Genomic DNA, 19,773 nt, shown 5'->3' on the forward strand with positions numbered 1-19,773 from the left:
TAGAGACAGAAAGTATTGATAGATTGGTTTACTGGGGGTTGAGGGAAGGGAGGAATGAGAGTTATTACTTAATGGTTACAGTTTCGGTTTGGGGTGATGAAAAGGTTTTGGAAAAGATAGTGGCAATGGTGGGACTCCCCTTGTGGTCCAGTGGTAAAGAATCTGCCTTAGAATGCAGGGGACATGGGTTTGATCCCTGGTCAGGGAACTAAGATCCCATGTATCACCACTATTGAGCTCACGTGCCTCAACTACAGCCTTCATGCTGCAAACTACAGAGCCCACACGCTCTGGAACCCACACGCCACAACTACAGAGCCCACGCACCACAACTAGAGAAGAGAAAACCCGCACACCACAACTAGAGAGAAGCCCGCGCGCTGCAATGAAAGATCCTGCATGCCTCAACGAAGATCCTGTGTGCCGCAACTAAGACTCAATGCAGCCAAAAATAAATAAAATAAATGAATAATAAATAAATCTTTAAAAAAGATAGTGGCAATGGTTATATAACTGTGAATATAATTAATGCCACTGAATTGTTGTACACTTAAAAATGGTCAAAATGGCAAATTTCACGTTATATATATTTTACAATTTAAAAAATTAATAATGTAATACCAAAAGCCACTGAACTGTACACTTTAAATTAGTGAATTGTATGGTATGTGAATTATACCTCAATAAAAGCTTTTTAAAAAAAAAACCATAGGGCTTCCCTGGTGGCGCAGTGGTTGAGAGTCCACCTGCCAATGCAGGGGACACAGGTTCATGCCCCGGTCTGGGAAGATCCCACATGCCACGGAGTGGCTAGGCCTGTGAGCCATGGCCACTGAGCCTGTGCGTCCGGAGCCTGTGCTCCGCAACCTGTGCTCCACAACGGGAGAGGCCACAACAGTGAGAGGCCTGCATACCACAAAAGAAAACAAAAAAAACCCCATAGACTACGTCATTGTACATATTGTTGTTCAAATCCCAGGTTTCCCACTTACTACCTTTGAAATTGCAGCAAAGTCACCTAACCTAAGCCTCAGTTTTCTTATCCTAGAGCGCTTACTTCTATCTGTCTCATATGGCTGTTAATAAGATTGATGTAATTCACATAAAATATTTAGTACAGTGACTGACACATAACTGGTACTGAATAAATGTTGGCTTTGGTAAGTGACACAGTATAGCGGTTGTGATCTTGAGCTTTGGAGACAGCCTACCTGGCTCCAAAACAAAAGGTTACTCTCTGAACTTTGGTGATTCAGTCTACCTCTGCCTGTTTCCTCGTCTATTAAATGTAGATCTCTAACAGTTCTTACACTTCATAGGTTTGAGGATTAAATAAGATCAAAGTATTTAAAGATGTTAGCAAAAATCATTATTGTAAAATCAAAAGCAAAGAAAGAATCTGAAGACTAATAAACAAAATTTGCACTTTAACAAAAAACATAGTATTTTAAACATAATACTACAATGCACTGGTATTTGTGAATTTAAAATAGTGAGACAGGAAATCTAAAAAAGAGTGGATATATGTATAGGTATAACTGATTCACTCTGCTGTACAGCAGAAACTAACACAACATTGTAAAGTAAAATATCCCTGTTCTGGGAAGATCTCACATGCCCCAGAGCAACTAAGCCATGCGCCACAACTACTGAGCCTGTGCTCCAGAGCCCGCGAGCCACAACTACTGAGCCCGCATGCTGCAACTAGTGAAGCCCACGCACCTAGAGTCCATGCTCCACGAGAAGCCACTGCTATGAGAAGCCCGCGCACTGCAATGAAGAGTAGCCCCCGCTCACCACAGCAACAAAGACCCAACGCAGCCAAAAATAAATAAATAAAATTTTATTTAAAAAATAATTAAAAAAATAGTGAGCCGTTTAAAAATTTAAGAAAAAATCTTATACACAAAATTTATCATTAGCTGCACTTCCCCACAATTCATTCCTTTGAGAAAATTAGTCTCAAATCATACAAATTCAGAATTATTCAGGATCTCTAGAAATGCTTCACATAAAGTGTAGCCTTTAATAATTAATGAATAGGTGATATACTTAGGTACTAGAAAGAGCAGCATCGTAAAGTCAAAAATCTCTTGAGGAAGTTCCCAGAATAACATGCAGCAATTGGAGAATATTTGGCACTTTAGAGAAAACTGACCTTCTTTAATGCCAGTCAAGCCTGTAGAAATTAGTAACTACCACTTAAGTGTAAATTTTAATATAAAAAAATTACTTTTTACACACAACTATTGGCAAAGAAACCACACTCTTTTCCTCAAGAGACTGTAAAATGAAACATGCAAATATGTAAAGAAAATTTCAAGAATGACAACAGATTCTAAAAAGTATTAAATGGAAGTCAGAAAACATTCTGAATTGAACCTTAATCTTTAAGGACAACACATTAGAAGAGGGGAGCTGGTAATACTTTCCTATAAAATGTCTGCTGGGTGTGCTACTGTTAAGACACAATAAAAGGGGGTAAGAATTACTAGTATTGGAAAGGCCTTTCTCTATAGTGGAGACAATCCATGTTTTTCATGTAACTAAGGTGAAAGTTACACTGTACATGACACAAATACAGCTCAGCATTTTGTCCAAAATAAAGTAGTTCAATAATCTATTTAATAATTCCTTATGAGTTATAGCCTGGTTCCACAAATTTGAGGGATAATCATTTACTTCTACAAAAATTTCAGAACACACTACCACCTATTTCAACATCAATTCTGATTTATATACCTCATTTTTAATGTAGATGTTGAGAAGATCTTGGCCCAATTGCCTACACAGGCTACTCTGGATAGGTAGATCAATACTCTTGACTCTTCCTTTTTTAATGGTCTGGTTTAATCGCTCTTGTTTATCTGAGGGTACAGACTGCAAAAGAAATGCAAGAAAAGTGTAAATTTCTAAAACTAGCTTAAAAATATATTTAAGAGACTGATTTCTGATGAAACAAAGTAAAATCAAACAAAACTATTATCATCTATACTTTAATTTAAAACATTATTTTAATATTGATAGTATTTTACACCCTGTATACACTAAATCTTTCTACATAAAAAATATTGTTCTGGAAATGCAAATTAAAACCACAATGAGGGCTTCCCTGGTGGTACAGTGGTTAAGAATCCTCCTGCCAATGCAGGGGACACAGGTTCGAGCCCCGGTCCAGGAAGATCCCACAAGCAGCGGAGCAACTAAGCCCGTGCGCCACAACTACTGAGCCTGCACTCTAGAGCCCGCATGCCACAACTACTGAAGCCCACATGCCTAGAGCCTGTGCTCCACAACAAGAGAATCCACCACAATGAGAAGCCCGTGCACCACAATGAAGACCCAACCCAGCCAAAAATAAATACAATAAAAACCACAATGAGATGCCATTTCATACCCACTAGGATGACTATAATAAAAAAAAAAAAGAGGAAGAGTTGGTGAGGATATAGAGAAATGGGAACCCTCATACATTTTTGACAACATAGTAAAATATTGCAGCCATTTTGGAAAACAGTTGGGCAGTTCCTCAAATTGTTAAACACAGAGATACCATATGACCCAGCAATTCCATTCCTAGGTATGCACCCAAGAAAAATGAAAATATCCATCCACACAAAATCTGTATATGATTGTTCATAATAGCATTATTCATAATAGTCAAAAAGTAGAAACAATCTAAGTGTCCATCAGCTGATGAATGAATACATGTGGTATGCATCTGTATGATACAATATTACTCAGCCATAAAAGGGAATGAAGTACTGATATATCCTACAACCTGGATGAATCTTGAAAACATGCTTAGTGAAAGAAGCCAGTCATTAAAGGACTATATATTGTATGACTGTGTTTATATGAAATGTCCAGAACAGGCAAGTCAATGAGACAAAAAGATTAGTGGGTGCCTAGAGCTGGCAAGAGGAGGGTTGGGAGGAAAACAAAGAGTTACTGCTAATGGGTACAGGGCTTCTTTTTGGAGTGATGAAAACGTTGTTAAATTGTGATAATGCTTGCATAACTCTGTGAGTATATTAAAAACCTTTGAATTGTACTTTTAAATGGGAGAATTGCATGGTATGTAAATTATATCTCAATAGAGCTGTTGAATAACTAAAGGCAAACATATTGAATAAAATAAAAAATTTAGAAAAATGGGTTTCAGGTTTTATATTACTTGAGCAACTAGGATTTATAACTGAATCTTTATAGCATTTGGAAAAAATCTATACAGCTAACCATCACAGATTAACTTCTGTTCAGGTTAGAAAAATCTGTCAAAGATGATAGTTTAGAGCTGTAGCCACATTCATCTGGGTGACTGGGGCAGGGTGTTTCTCCCTTCTATCAGCAATCATTTTCTTAATAAAATAATGACTTAATAATAGAGTCGTTTATCCTTTAAAATTTTACTTCCAAAAATATTATTTTGTACAAAAAATGCTTTATGATATGCAGCAAAATGCTTAGAGTGGTTAATATTCAGATGCAGCATTATTGCTAATTTAAGTTTTCTTCATTTGTCCTATTCCAGTTTCTATTTTCTGAGATTACATGATTTTTAATGAGAAAAAATAATTAATGAAAAACATCTTTTTTCCCACCAAAAAAATAATTTTACTCATATTAGAGTTCATTCTTTTAAAAATCTTCTATAGTGAATCACTGAAGTGTATTTATTCTGTTATATACTTTCATAATACGAAATTAAAAACACCAGGTGTATTAAAAGCATGAATTACACAGCAAATGTATTAACTCAAAATATCAATCTCAAAAAGACACAACCACAGTAATAGTATAACAAACCTTTGTTCTGGTTCCTGTATGATCAATTTCTTCTTCTGGAGTGTGTTCAGCATGACATTTTTGATGACCCTCTTCTTCCTGGTCAACCTGCATTTTATCCTGCAAAGAAAATATGTAATTGACAATATCTGGAGTCTTTCTTTCTTTTTTCTATTTGTTTGGTAATGAACAGCATCTTAGAGTTCAAGCCTGTTTTCAAATATGTGAACACAGTGAAGTAGAAGCTGTTTTTGAGAGTAACTATAAATAACTAGATTAACAGGTAGTAAGTAAAATGAAAAGATCTATTTGATGCTACGTGAATAAATCTTGTTTCATTCACCTGTGGCCAAATAACTGCAAAATAAATGGAAAATTGTTCTCAAGTCAAATTCACAAACCAAGATTCACAAAAAAAGAGAACATTAAACTTGACATGAAAAATGTTTATAAAGAACTTAATGTGGGAAAATAAAGAGAAAAAGATACAAAATTTAAGTATTACACATAAATTCAATTATATTTTTTAAATGTAGGAAAATACTCAAATGAAATGTATCAAAACTGTCAAAGTAGATGTCTCTGAATTATTACAGTGTAAACTTTTAATATTTTTTTTAATGTCTAAAAGACAAATTTTCAACCCATAAGATTGCCAAGGTGGACTCTCCACTTGGCAAACAATCACAAGTATTAAGTTTTTCTGGTCTTTCTTAATCTTACCCACCACCATCCTCCTAAAAAGGAGAAAGCCTGGAATTCAAGAATCAGGATAATTTAGGTCTTCATATATATATATATATATATATATATATATATATATATATATATGGAGTTAAGTATACATTTAATGTCCAGAAGGCTATCTTGAATAAATGCTTATTTGTGCCAAAGAGAAAAACAAGTTAGAAGATAATTTACACCACTGTTCTTCGTAGTTAAAAGGTCAGCTACTGAAATTCCACCCCCCATCCTCTCTGCCCTACCACCTTCCAACTCTACAATTTTCCCAACCCTATGATGGAAAAGCGGTGGAAAATGTGTTATAGTGGTGAGTTGGGGTAATGCGGAAAGACACAAATACATTAATAACTCTATTTCATGTAATACTAAGAAAACAATGCTGCCAATTAAGGCCAAAATACTTTATCACTTAGCATTTTTATTTTATACTTATTGAAAGAGCTCTTCTATTGTGTATATATTCATATCTCTAAAAGAAATAAACCAAATAATATGGTTAAGGTATTTCTAAAACTACTTGACATTAAGAATCCAACTCTTCTAAATCACTTAATTCAGTTGTTGATATCTGAATTTTTCTACACAATATTGTTCTCTGTGCCATCAAGAGCATTAGTGACCCATCCATTTGTTTAAAAATTGCTCCAGTATGGTCTCTAATGTTTTCTTATAAGCCACTGACACCTCTTCTACAAGTTTTTTTTTTTTTTCTTTCTTTTTTTTTGGCCACACCATGTGGCAGGCAGGATCTTAGTTCCCCGACCAGGTATTGAACCCGTGCCCCCTGCAGTGGAGTCTTAACCACTGGACCGCCAAAGGAAGTCCCCTATTCTACAAGTTTTATGATGTTTTTTTTCTCTATCTTACCAGAAGGAGTCAATAGATTATTTTTGGACAAAAACCAGGACTGATATTCCTTCCTTGAATGGTCCTTAAGTTGTTTAATGTCAAGGGGTTGCAATTGCCTACTCGTGCCATTAGGAATAACAACCAAGTTCACACATGTACAGACAGATGATGAGAACTTCTCATGATTACTGCCATAGGCAACAGTGAATATAAGATATTATCATTTGAATGACCCATCCCAATTTCAGATATATTAAGTGGAAAACTGTACATCTTACAATTGATATGAGAGTAATTTGTTAGTCTTTTAAAATAATTTTAAGAAGGTTCATAGGAATATTATCACTAGTGGGTAAGTTAATGGACGTGCCTCTAGACTTTGGCTTCTCTAATTGATTTTAAACTCCATGAGGGCTGAGACTGTCTTTTTATTCACTGCTATATCCAAACACAATTTAGGTACCTCTAGTTATTTGCTGAATAAATGAAAAAGCACTTAAGAATAACATCCAGAATAATTATCTAATCTGTCCCTTGACCTACCTTCTCAATTTCTTTTTTTTTTTTTTGTCACTCTCCCCTTTTCTGTATTTTATATTATCAGCTACCTTAGTATCTGTAACAATAAAAAAGGATATCCTGCTGTCAGGGCCTTTGTTATTCTCTTTGTCTGGACAACTACCTACCTGCTCCTTACTCTCAAACTGCCTTTTCATCTTTCAGGCTAGCTTTCCTTTTCCTTCCTCACAGGTGGCTTTCCTCATCACTTAATTTCCACTATGCATCCCCTGCTGTTAATTTCCTTTATGTTTATATGGTATCTTGTTGCTTCTAGCCTATCCTCTTCCATTAGAATGTAAGTTACAGATGGGTGGGGACCTTCTTTATCTTGCTTATTACCACTGTATCCTCAGTGCCTAGAACAGTACCTGGTACATATAAGTAATCAGATATTTTGAATTAAAAAATAGATAAACAACCTAAATTGTCAACAACTGGGGAATAAATTGTGGAACATTAGTACGATAAATAGTCTCTTTGATCCTTCACTGTGCCATGAAGCCTAAGTTGTAATACCTTCCTAATATGTCCAGATATTAATAAATACCTAGAAGAAAAGTGTCCATTTTCTGAGACATCCTTATACTGTACTGAAGAAAAGTTGGCAATCTATGTTATGGTTTTTCAGGAAAATCGAAGCCATCTTAATTTTTAATGAAAAAATGAGGCCCATAAAATAATCTCTCATAAATTGACTCTCATGCAAAGAAAGAAAAAAACAAAGAACTACAGTTGCTCACTGATATATGTCTGGGTTTCATTGACCACAGAGCCAGCAATGTCAGCAACTAGGGAACAGTAAAAAGAACTTATTATCCTCTTACCTTCTGCTGTAAAGCTTAAAACAATTAGCTTCCAGAGTCTACTTTGAATTTGTTCACATTTTGGGAGGGAGGAAGGGAGAGACTGCTTTATAATGGTATTTAAGCCTTAAGCTTTCATTTTTTTTTTTTTTTTTTTTTGCGGTACGCGGGCCTCTCCCTGTTGTGGCCTCTCCCGTTGCAGAGCACAGGCTCCGGACGCGCGGGCTCAGCGGCCATGGCTCATGGGCCTAGCCACTCCGCGGCATGTGGGATCTTCCCAGACCGGGGCACGAACCCGTGTCCTCTGCATCGGCAGGTGGACTCTCAACCACTGCACCACCAGGGAAGCCCAAGCCTTAAGCTTTTAAACTTCTGGATACAGAATTAAAGGGAAAAGTCCTAGAGAGAACCATTAAGCAATACAGTACACAGGGTATTTTCTATACAGTAGGGTACTCAACATCACCCCTTATGTTAAAAGCAACGATAAGGAAATAATTTACGTTATTAGCAAGAATAAGAAAATAAACTATAATTTATTCAACACCTATTGTATCAACTAAGGTAGGGATTTAAAAGGAGATTAATATATGTGAATGTGCTCACCAACAATGCTAAGTATATGATCCATAATGTTAGTTACCTTTTTTTTGGCTCTTGCTTATATAAATTATAAAGGAAATACTCAGGAACATCTCACTTAAGAAGAAGAAATACCTTATATGGAACACCAACTACCTGGGTTCTAGTAAGCCGAAAACACTCTTGTAAGCAAATCAATCTCTGAATGGCCAAAGCAGATGTTATAAATGCATACATTTTATTCACAAGTGAGTTTTTTAAGTCCACATTCAAGAGATCATCCTAAAGGACTGGTTAACTGGATTTCAAGCCCACAGACAAATAGAAGCAGCAAATAAGAAATGCCAGGAGAGGTAGAAAATGGGTGCCATACTCTCCTTGTTTTTAGTGCCCAGGATTCACTAACATTACACAGAGAAAACTAAAGGTCTAAAACATTACACAGAGACTTTGAAGAAAAAGAGGTGAAGAAAGTGAAATAGCTTTAAAAGAACTCACTCTAAAAGGCACTGTTGGTGGGAATGTAAATTGATACAGCCACTATGGAGAACAGTATGGAGGTTCCTTAAAAAGCTAAAAACAGAACTATCATACGATCCAGCAATCCCACTACTGGGCATATACCCTGAGAAAACCATAATTCAGAAAGAGTCATGTACCACAATGTTCATTGCAGCTCTATTTACAATAGCCAGGACATGGAAGTAGCCTAAGTGTCCATCGACAGATGAGTGGATAAAGAAGATGTGGCACATATATACAATGGAATATTACTCAGCCATAAAAAGAAATGAAATTGAGTTATCTGTAGTGAGGTGGACGGACCTAGAGTCTGCCATACAGAGTGAAGTAAGTCAGAAGGAGGAAAACAAATACCATGTGCTAACAAATATATAAGGAATCTAAAAAAAAAAAATGGTTCTGAGGAACCTAGGGGCAGGACAAGAATAAAGACGCAGACATAGATAATGGCCTTGAGGACGCGGGGAGGGAGAAGCGTAAGCTGGGCCAAAGTGAGAGAGTGGCATGGACATATATACACTGCCAAATGTAAAATAGATAGCTAGTGGGAAGCAGCCACATAGCACAGGGAGAGCAGCTCGGTGCTTTGTGACCACCTAGAGGGGTGGGATAGGGAGGGTGGGAGGGATACGCAAGAGGGAGGGGATATGGGGATATATGTATACGTATAGCTGATTCACTTTGTTATAAAGCAGAAACTAACACACCATTGTAAAGCAATTATACTCCAATAAGGATGTTAAAAACAAAATAAAAGGCATACAGAATGCTTTCAATTTTAGCAAAAAATAAATCTTAAATGGATTAAATGTCTGCCATACATTGTTGTGAACTACAATTAAGAAAATTAACTTTTCACCTATTACTCTTATGTCTATTTATGAAAAATTGACTGTATCTTCACTAACATATTAGGACAGTATTTCCTTCTCCTCAATTCAAGGAAGGGAGGATGTAATAGGAAAATAACACACGGGAAGAAGAATGAAAGAAAATGCCATGGTCCTTAAACAAAGTACTTTAAGGAGTAGTGGTAGAATTCTGATCAATCCGGAAGAAAATATTTTATAGTAGCTGTTAGTAAAAACAGACAAAAAGACAACTTTCACAAAAGGGAGAAACTGTCTTGAAATTTAAAATCTTAAAATCCATTCTTAACATGCAGAAATATATGAAAAATCTAGGGCAGACCTCCAATTATGATTTGAAAAAAATCCAACAAAAGCCATTAAAATAACTTACAAATAGTATACATAAAAAGATGAAAACTTTCTGTAATGGAACATAATAACTTTCTCCTAAGATTCCTTCATTCATAGTATGCCAAGAGTAAATACAATGTTAGAGTCATATAACTCTTTCATAAAGAAACTGTCAAAAATCTGTTTTAATGTTACTGAACCTACAGCACATTCTTCTGCTCAACTGCCACAGATATCTCCTAACTAAGCTCTGAAAATTTCTTAAGCATGTATTCTCAATCTAAAAACACATATGTATACAGTTCAGAATTTATCAGTCTGAATTGGATTTATCAGTAAGCTAGAAAGCTAGCTATAATAAATGTTTTTAATAGAAATAAAGAATTTAGGAAAGATGACTCCAGACACACATATGCATATTTTCCATACAATGCTATGAAAAATACACAAGCCTCCGAAAAGCACGTTACAATGTGAAAAGATGTAGAGCATTTAAAATAGAATTATTCTTTAATGATTTTATTTTTAAAAGTTTATATACTTATTCCTATAGCAGAACTTCAGAGCAAAACCTCAGATATTAATATTTTCAGCTATTAAAAGTACCAGGTAGAATTAAGATACTGCATATATTAGAGGAACCTTTTTGAAACAGAATTTCTACATACCACATCATCTTTGTTTTCATTCTTAAAAGAAGTTTCTGTCTCCATAGGAACATCACTGTGATCCCCTTCTATATTCTGCTTCTCAATTACTGATGCACTAGCCACACTGAAGATTCCATGGATGTTAATACGAACTTTAACCTTAACTTTGGAACTATCACCATCAGACTGTGGGAAAACATTCTGAATAGTGAAGCTCCCTTAAGGAAAAAAGAGCTTTGATCAGTACATGGGCCTCAGATTAACTCGTTCAATTCATTCATTAAATAGTTTTACTATCATCTTTCAGATGCTGGCAAAAGAAAATCATAAATTATCATATGCTGATTAATTTCTGTGGGACATGCATTTCCCCCAGATTACCTTTTTAATATACTAATAAACCTGGTATAAACACTCAGACAGGTTAAGCAACCTGCCCAAAATCATCAACAATAGGAAAAAGGAGAGTTGGGATCTTAACCAAGGACAATCTGACTGAAGGCAATATCACTTTTAAGTTTTACAATGTTGCTACACTAAAACCAAAATAACAAAACTCAATTTCTGAGTTTGAAAACCAAATAGATATTACCTTTTTGCTATAAACTTTGCAAATCATAATCATCTTGGTAATTCATAAATAAAGCAATTTAAAATTTTTTCTGGATTTTTCCTATAGCAAAACTGCTAAGTTATCCAGTCACTACTACCTACTGAGGTCACATCAATTTTTCACTTTAAGAAATCTGATGTTTTATTCTTCAGAAAAAAAAATCTCAAATATATAATGTTATCCATAGTAAAGAGACACTACCAGGCAGAAAAACTGTACATAAAAAATCTGGCCGACCTATGTTAGAGGTTGAATTGTGACCTCCCTCTGGCCCCAATTCATATGTTGAAACCCTACTCTCCAGTAACCTCAGAAGATGACCTTATTTGGAGACAGGGTCTTTACAGGTAATCAAGTTAAAGTGAAGTCATCAGGTGGGTTCTAATCCAATGACTTGGCGTCCTTATTTGGAGACAAATACATACACAAGGAGAACATCATGAGAACATGAAGACAGCCATCTATGAACCAAGAACAAACGCCTGGAATGGATCCTTCCCTCACAGCCCTCAGAAGGAACCAATCCTGCCAACAACTTAATTTTGAACTTCTAGACTCCAGAACTGTGAGACGATAAATTTCTATTGTTGAAACCACCTAGTTTGTGGTACTTTGTTCCAGAAGCCCTCGAAAACTAATACCATTTTCAATAATTTACTTCTACTGCTTTAAATAATGTACATGAAAAATTAATAGTCCCCTTTTTTAGTCTATCAATAAAAGTAGCACATATAGAAAAATTTTAAATATTCCTTCTCTTTTAAATGATGTAAATCATACTTTGTTTTATATCTTCTAAAAGATTACTCAGCTACAATGGATATTACAGTCTCCTATTTCCACTTCTGTATTAATCCAATGATTAACTGGATTCTAGTTGTTGCCAGTGAACATAAGTTTAAAATCAGAATAGGTAGTCAGTCTGGCAGCACAATTTCAGTTTACCGATTAAAGAGTTCTTCCATTAAAAAATAACCCTCACCCAAACTTTTCAGGTCAATTACAGAGCATTTTAAATACGCATTTCAAAATGAATTAAAAAGATTCAAACTTGCTGTTATTCCAGAAATAAACTCTGAGCACTAAAAAGTGCACGTTTAGAAAAAAGTATGATTATCTTTCTTTAAAAATCCAGTGCTGGCTTAGCTGAAATGTTACTTTGTTTCCTTGATTCCAGTATTAACATATTTGTAAGAGGCTAAAATTTATGAAAAAAAATTTTGGAGTTCTCTTACCAATTCTTGGATCTGGATAAGGCACTTCATGTAAATTAGTATAAAATGCTTCTAGTTCAAATGGTTCTTTCTTGTGGAAAGTAATGACTTTTGAGAATGGGGCAGGATGGTTCTTACAGAATACTTCACATTCCCTAAAATGGAGTGGGAAAACAGTTAAAAACAAATAGAAAGTTGCCTATGAACCTAATTACAGAATCCATCTCATTTTTAATTCATGATAAGCAGCAATTTTAAAGACCTCTGTGCACAAATGTTAAGAAAAAGAATTACTGGTTTTGCTATAAATAAACATGCCTTTTGACAGGTTTAGGGCTCAAAGTTTTAGAACGTCTGACATAGTAACAGACAATTCTATCCTACTGAGAAAAATTATCTGAGAATAGGTATATTTTAAGGCAATATATAAGGATGTTTTTGCTCACATCTGAGGACCAAATTCTATCGATATTTTTGAAATTTGTGCAAAAATTTCAATTTCTTGGGGGTGCAGATGTATAGAACACAGAACAAAATCTTAAAAGCAACTTCAAAACCTAAATACAGGTTTATTTTATTATACAAACTATACTTCTGAAAAGCAGTCAAATATAATATTTGAAATACAGATTTTTATTTTGGTAGGAAAGTAAACAATTTATATCCTGGGCAGTTCATGGAAAAGGAAATGTTAATGTCAAAGCATGAAAAGACTTGCAGCTCACAACAGTCAGAAATGCAAATTTAATAATAAAGTACAATTTAAAAGTGATGCTTTTATTTCGATATTCAAAGAAAATGACTGGATAGATATATACCCAGCTGTTAACAATAGTTACCTCAATAAAATGGGCTAAGGGAGTTGGGGTATGGCAAATGCAAGTTTTTAAGTTTTCATATTTCTATACTGTGATTTTTATTTGAAAATGAGAATGTTTTACTTTCATGATAAAATACTAATTAAAAAATATGCCATAATGGTTTACAGATTATATATCATTTTTATATTCTCCTTGTTTCTAAGATAGTATTCTAAAGTGTTTGACAAGTTTAAGAAGTATAAATTCCTCTAATTTAGAATAGTAGGTTCAATTGATTATTTATGACAAGCTCTAACCAAGGCTTTAGAAGTAACTTACCCAGTCCCATCTTCAAAAGAGGTCTTCCATCTTAATGTGACTGAATAGGGAACAAGGTCTATTATGGAAAATTCACGCACTTTAAATGCTGGTGAGAGAATCGCACACTGAAAATAAGATGTATACCATATTTAAATCAACAAACACCAAACATATCCTAGGTTACCATGATTGAACTGCTTAATAAAGTTCTATAATAAAATTGTTATATTTTAAAAATTTCTGGGTTTTTGGTAATAACTAGTTAAAATTTTAAAGTGTCAGAGCACTCTTTCTGTGACTTTACAAAAACTGATGTAAAATATGTTTAAATCTCAAAAAAAGAATTTTAAATAGGAATAATTATAAGAATTCATAAAATAAATGCTTTTTCAGTATAATTACAGACATACCGTCCTATGATAGTTTAAAAACAAATGGGACAGACACAACCCTTATATTTCAGGAATAATTTCAATTTAATTTTAGCTTATTGATAACTGGTTGGACAAGATAATATTAAAAATTTCTGAGGCCTATCACCATATTTCTGGCAAAATATACATTCTAAAATTTAAAAAAAGACTAATAATCATACCTGTAATGCACACCCTCTTGCAACAGCTTCATCAGCATTTAATGTGGTACTTATGTCTTTAAGAAAGAATTTAGTGATTTGTTCCTTCACAGCAGGAATTCGTGTTGCTCCACCTACAATTTCTATACTACTTATGTCTTCACGTTGTAAGTCTGGAAAATGAAGGGTTTAATTGAGAAAAATAAGACAGTCTTTATAAAAATGTGAACAGTAGACCCCGGAAAGTACTTTTTTAAAAAAATGTATGTTTTTATTTGCTCAAAACAAGGTAAAATGGAAAGAAGATAAAAATAAATTTTGGAAAAAAGCAAAATTTAATAGATATTAATTATCTACTTATCAGGCACTGTACTTGGTCTAGATGATGAAGTGACCACAAGGACAGACAAGCACCTCATGGATTTCAGAGTCCTTCAGTTTTAACTTCTACCTCACAAATCGCCACAGAAGGTAATTTTAATTGATTACAAAAAACTTTAACAAAAAGCAGTCATGTCCTCATTTCCACTTTCAATCAATCTTTAAAATCTTACATATAGACACCTTCAAATATAACTAGCATTAGTTTTATGATGTAAACAATATGAATCAGAAGGAGTTCTCATAAACTCTGATTTCTAGTGGCCCGGCTCTTATGAATAAACAATGAGTTATAATCTCCTTCTCTAAAACAAGAAATACAAGTCTTCAAAAAGCACATGAATTTTTTATTGCTTTTACCATGTTCTACCCCATTCAAGTAACACCATGGTACAGTTTTTTTTGTTTTTTTGGGTTTTTTTTGTGGTACGCGGGCGTCTCACTGCTGTGGCCTCCTCCGCCACAGAGCACAGGCTCCGGACGCGCAGGCCCAGCGGCCATGGCCCATGGGCCCAGCCGCTCCGCGGCACATGGGATCCTCCCGGATCGGGGCACGAACCCGCGTCCCCTGCATCGGCAGGCAGACTCCCAACCACTGCGCCACCAGGGAAGCCCCATGGTACAGTTTTGATGGTTAGTTCAGTAACTTCCACTTACTAGCTTGTTCCATTACTGCTTTTAATGGTGGGTCAACTCTGGCTAAGAGGGAAGCACATAATTGTTCAAACTGAGCCCTGTGGGAAAATGAAACAAAATTCATTATTTGGGGATATAAAAATTGAGCATATCTTCTAAAATAACAGAACGAAGAAAAATCAGACATGAAATAAACATAAAATAAGGAAACACTTTTCAAACCGAAAGCATGCATGGTACCTGTTCATTTTACTAGAAACATCAAGGTCATTCATGAAACACTCAATGTTCAGTGGAAGGTCTGATGCATTTGCACTCATTAGCTTCTTTAGTTTTTCACATTCCTGATATAAGCGCAACAAGGCCCGAGAGTTTTCTTTTACATTTATCTTATATTTTGTCTTGAACTCATCACAGAAGTAGTCTACTAAAACCTCATCAAAGTTCCTGCCACCCAAATATGGATCAAAGGTAGTAGCCAAGACCTGTTTAATTGAAAAACCAGAACTGAATTTTCAGAAATATTAGATGTTTTCAGCTCCCCCTCCAAAATACTTTTTAAAATTAAAATCAAAACCAAAGAGCTTGACAAAAATCACAGGGGTACCAAATTTGGAACCACTTATATTAATTATCACTTATATTTAGCCAACATATCTATCCACTCTGAATTATCTGCTTTAAGTTATAGATCTATATACCTACATGAAAGAATAATTCTAATTCTGAAATAACTGAGTTACAATGACTAAAACTTCATTATCTCACAACCCATGGTTCTATAACAACACTGAACAGGTGGGCCAAAAACCAGTTTAAGAGAGCAAAGAAAGGGTCCTAAGTATGTAACCAAAAACAAAAGAGCAAAGAAGAGCCAATCCAAAGATTAAATCTAAAATATTGTAATTGGTCAACTTACAAATCAGGAATTAGTGCCCCCATCCCACATAAATATATAGAAGGAACAAAAAAGCACGTGAGGGAACAAAAAAGAAAACAAAAAAAGTGAGGAGACACAAAAATTTAATATAATAAGCTTGTTGAGCAATAGGCCCCAGTAAGCAGTCGAGTGGAAAAGGAATAGACGAGTCACAGCACTTCAACGATATAGTTCTTGAAAACATAGGACCAAGACATCTAGTCTCTCTCCCTGAGGTAGAGGGCAAAAATAACTACTTATAACAGTCACGACTAAAAAAGTAGAATCCCACTGTTGGTGTGGTTCATCAACTTTTTTTCACAAGGATGGGTGGTGGAATAGTGGTAAACATCACAGTAGGATGTGAGCACAGCCTGATTGGGATGTTATCCCAGATTAGCATGAAGAATCCATGGACAGACTTCTCATGAGGTCCAGTATTACCCAAAATTAGATGTAAAATTGTGTAGGTATGTGACTAGTGCAAATGTGCATCTTTCTGAGAGAAGGGCCATAGCTTTTATCAAACTTCCAAAGGGGCCTGTGATCTTAAAAATTATAGCTCTATACTCTAAGGTATTCACTAAAAAGGAAGAAAGGAAAATGTTCTTTTTTAATTAAGTTAAAATTCAACACTGAATACCAAGGATTAAAACAATTTGCAAAAAACTATTCTATAGTCACTATGAGTCATTTCCCTTTAATTTTCTGATTACAAGGATGTTAATATAGTACTATAAACGGCAAGACGAAAGGCTCTAAAAGGTGCTGGATAACCCAAAGCATTTACTCTTCTGAGCTAATCTATACATGTGTGTAATGGGGGGAGAGAGAGAGTGTGTGTTAAGTCTGGTTAAGATAATCAATGTAGAAATGAATACAAAACCAAACAAAGGCTGTAAGAAGATAAGCATATAGAGGTAAATACCACACTGTAGAAAATTTTGATTAGGACTCCAGGATAGAAAAGTTTCTAAAGACAATGGGAATCATTTTAGAAATGTTTCCTATGTACATTTATAAATATGTAATTTACGCTCCCCGATAGGTGACTGAAAACCTTTAAAATAGCTGACACATAATATCTACTATATGGCATTCCAAGCATCTTATAATCATTAACTCATTTTATCCTCAAAAATTCTATGAGGTACTTACTGATAATATCCTCAGGTGAGGAACCTGAGATTTGGGGAGGTTAAGTAACTTGCTCAAGGTCACAGTTTTTAAGTGGCAGAGCCAGGATTTAAACCCAAGCATTAATGTTCTCTATATAGTCTCATATGCTCTTAGACATTAAAATTAAATATAGCAAATCATTTATTTACTTACTTTAAGTTTTCCTTTGTTAAAAGCACAAACTGAGATCTGGTAGGCAGAATGTCCCATATCAATAAATATTACATTTCTTGGTTTCTCATCTAACGGAGGAAGATCCTGTTTATAAATTCCATATGCCAGTGCAACTATGTAAGAGCAAAGAATTAGGTTAATTCCAGCCTAGCAATCACTTGGAAAACAATAGGTAAGTCACGTTGATACTACATTTTAACACGCAGTAGAGTAATACAAATTATTAGTTTCAAAGTAAATTCACTTTTCATAAATTGGTTAATGTTTTTTTTCTCTACCCATCTATAACCCTACAATATTAATGACTCTTATAGCCAATGAAAGACATGTTTAAACTCTGCCATAATGTTGTGCTCCAAAACGACAAGCTTAAATCAGTACATAATAGAGTTAAAAAATAAATGCTTTGTATAATTAGAAAAAAAACTATAATAATATTTTTCTGACAGTGATTTTCAAACTGCAAACTGCTCACCTGCAGTAGTTTCATTCATTAGCCTTAAACAATTTAAGCCTGCAACCTGGGCTGCAGCCATCACAGATCTTCTCTCAGCATCAGTGAAAAAGCTCGGAATCTGGTGTTGCAAAACAATAATTAAGTGTTATTAGTTCAATGTAATAGATTTTACTTAAACATTTCATCAATTGAAAAATGAACTTATGTACAGCTTAAGGCAAAGACTGGTGTTCTAATTAAATAAATGAGGAAAAAATACTAGTTTTTTTTAAGGTTGGCAATTTCTACATCATAAAGTTTTGACCTAAAGTATGAACACAAATTTAAAGCAATTAGTAAAATAAAATTAATATTGTAGGATTTCAAAAATATGTTAAATACTTCTCATGTTGGTCTATAAAAATACTTATTTGTTAATCTTTAATAATGAAACATTAAAAACCCGAGTCTATTAAAATGAGATTGGTTAAATATGTTATATCCACATAATGGAATCCTATATAGGTGTTAGAATCAGATCGATCTGAATTGTCATGGAATAGTATCTTTATTACATTAAAAAAAGGGGGCATGTAGAGCATGCTTTCACTTTCGTATATGTATGTACTACTAGAAGAATATATTCCCAAATGTTTACAATGGTTGTATTTCAAAGGGAGGGGGAACTGTATTGCAGAGGACTTATGATGATCATGTGTTTCTTTATAAATCACAAAAAAACATTAAATATATTTCTATTAAAAATAAGCTCTTAATTTTAAACTAATAAGATTACATATACTTATTACTGTCAAACTAAGAAGCACTTTCATTTGGTCTACAGACAAATTTCTAAAAAGCTAATTAAGTATATCCATGTACAAAACTTGGGGCTCTTCCAATTTTAAGTAGTCTCCTCCAATCTTAGTGCTTTTTGAATATAGAAATTTCATTTAATAGATAATAACACAAAAAGAATTTGAATTTTGATAAGTTTGTATATCCTGATTTTGGTATTATCCTTCAGACAAAAATCTAAATTATAAGGTATGGTTCACTTAATTTTCACTAAGCACTTATGTACCAGTACTTTTCTAGCCATTAGGGATATGACAGTGTATAGAGAAGAAAATACTTCCCTTTGTACAGCTCACATGGGTCTACTGCACTGATTACAAAGTTAATAATGCCCAAGAAGTTCACAATGCCATGTTCTGATACTAATTTCTGACATGAAAGTAAAATCAAGTATGGTTAAATAGGGATGGATTTGAATTTAAGATACATTTTTAAAATGTGCACCATTCTGACATATACTTTCAAGTAGCAGTATAATGGAAGAGTTATGACCACAAGTTATTTAACTTCTCTGTGTCTCAGTTTTTTCATCTGTGAAATTGAGGTTAATAATATCCTACCTACAGAGTGGTTCTGAGGATTAAATGGGTTAATACACGTTAAATGCCTTTAATAGGGCCTGGACAATGGTAAACTCTATCATTTACTATTACAAAATGACTGGAAAACAAAATACTAAGCTAATATTTTTCTCTCATTAAAAAATTCTATATACACCTGACAAGGACTTCCCTGGTGGCGCAGTGGTTAAGACTCCATGTTCCCAATGCAGGGGGCCCAGGTTCGATCCCTGGTCAAGGTTAGATCCCACATGCATGCCGGAACTAAGGAGCCCGCCTGTCGTAACTAAGACCCAGCACAACCAAATAAATAAATATTAAAAAAAATAAATAAATACACCTGACAAATTTTAATTACTAAATTCACTGAAGAGTTCATAATAAGATTCTATTTTTCTGATGACATG

At 34.4% G+C, this 19,773-nt stretch overlaps 1 protein-coding gene across 1 annotated transcript in view; it reads right to left on the reverse strand.

The window, feature by feature from the left end:
• HSPA4L (heat shock protein family A (Hsp70) member 4 like) overlaps window positions 1–19,773 on the reverse strand; it is a 50,009-nt gene that overhangs the window by 12,223 nt on the left and 18,013 nt on the right. Inside the window, exons 5-14 of the mRNA XM_082611755.1 lie at window positions 17,988–18,087; window positions 17,492–17,625; window positions 15,481–15,725; window positions 15,262–15,338; window positions 14,245–14,396; window positions 13,668–13,774; window positions 12,550–12,683; window positions 10,720–10,919; window positions 4,810–4,908; window positions 2,743–2,880 (exon numbers count right to left, since the gene is read on the reverse strand). Of these exons, the coding sequence (XP_082467881.1) occupies window positions 2,743–2,880; window positions 4,810–4,908; window positions 10,720–10,919; window positions 12,550–12,683; window positions 13,668–13,774; window positions 14,245–14,396; window positions 15,262–15,338; window positions 15,481–15,725; window positions 17,492–17,625; window positions 17,988–18,087 (1,386 nt within the window). The remainder of the gene's footprint in view (window positions 1–2,742; window positions 2,881–4,809; window positions 4,909–10,719; window positions 10,920–12,549; window positions 12,684–13,667; window positions 13,775–14,244; window positions 14,397–15,261; window positions 15,339–15,480; window positions 15,726–17,491; window positions 17,626–17,987; window positions 18,088–19,773) is intronic.

Source organism: Mesoplodon mirus (assembly GCF_964341445.2).
Source record: "Mesoplodon mirus genome assembly, chromosome: 2".
Classification (NCBI taxonomy): Eukaryota; Metazoa; Chordata; class Mammalia; order Artiodactyla; family Ziphiidae; genus Mesoplodon; species Mesoplodon mirus.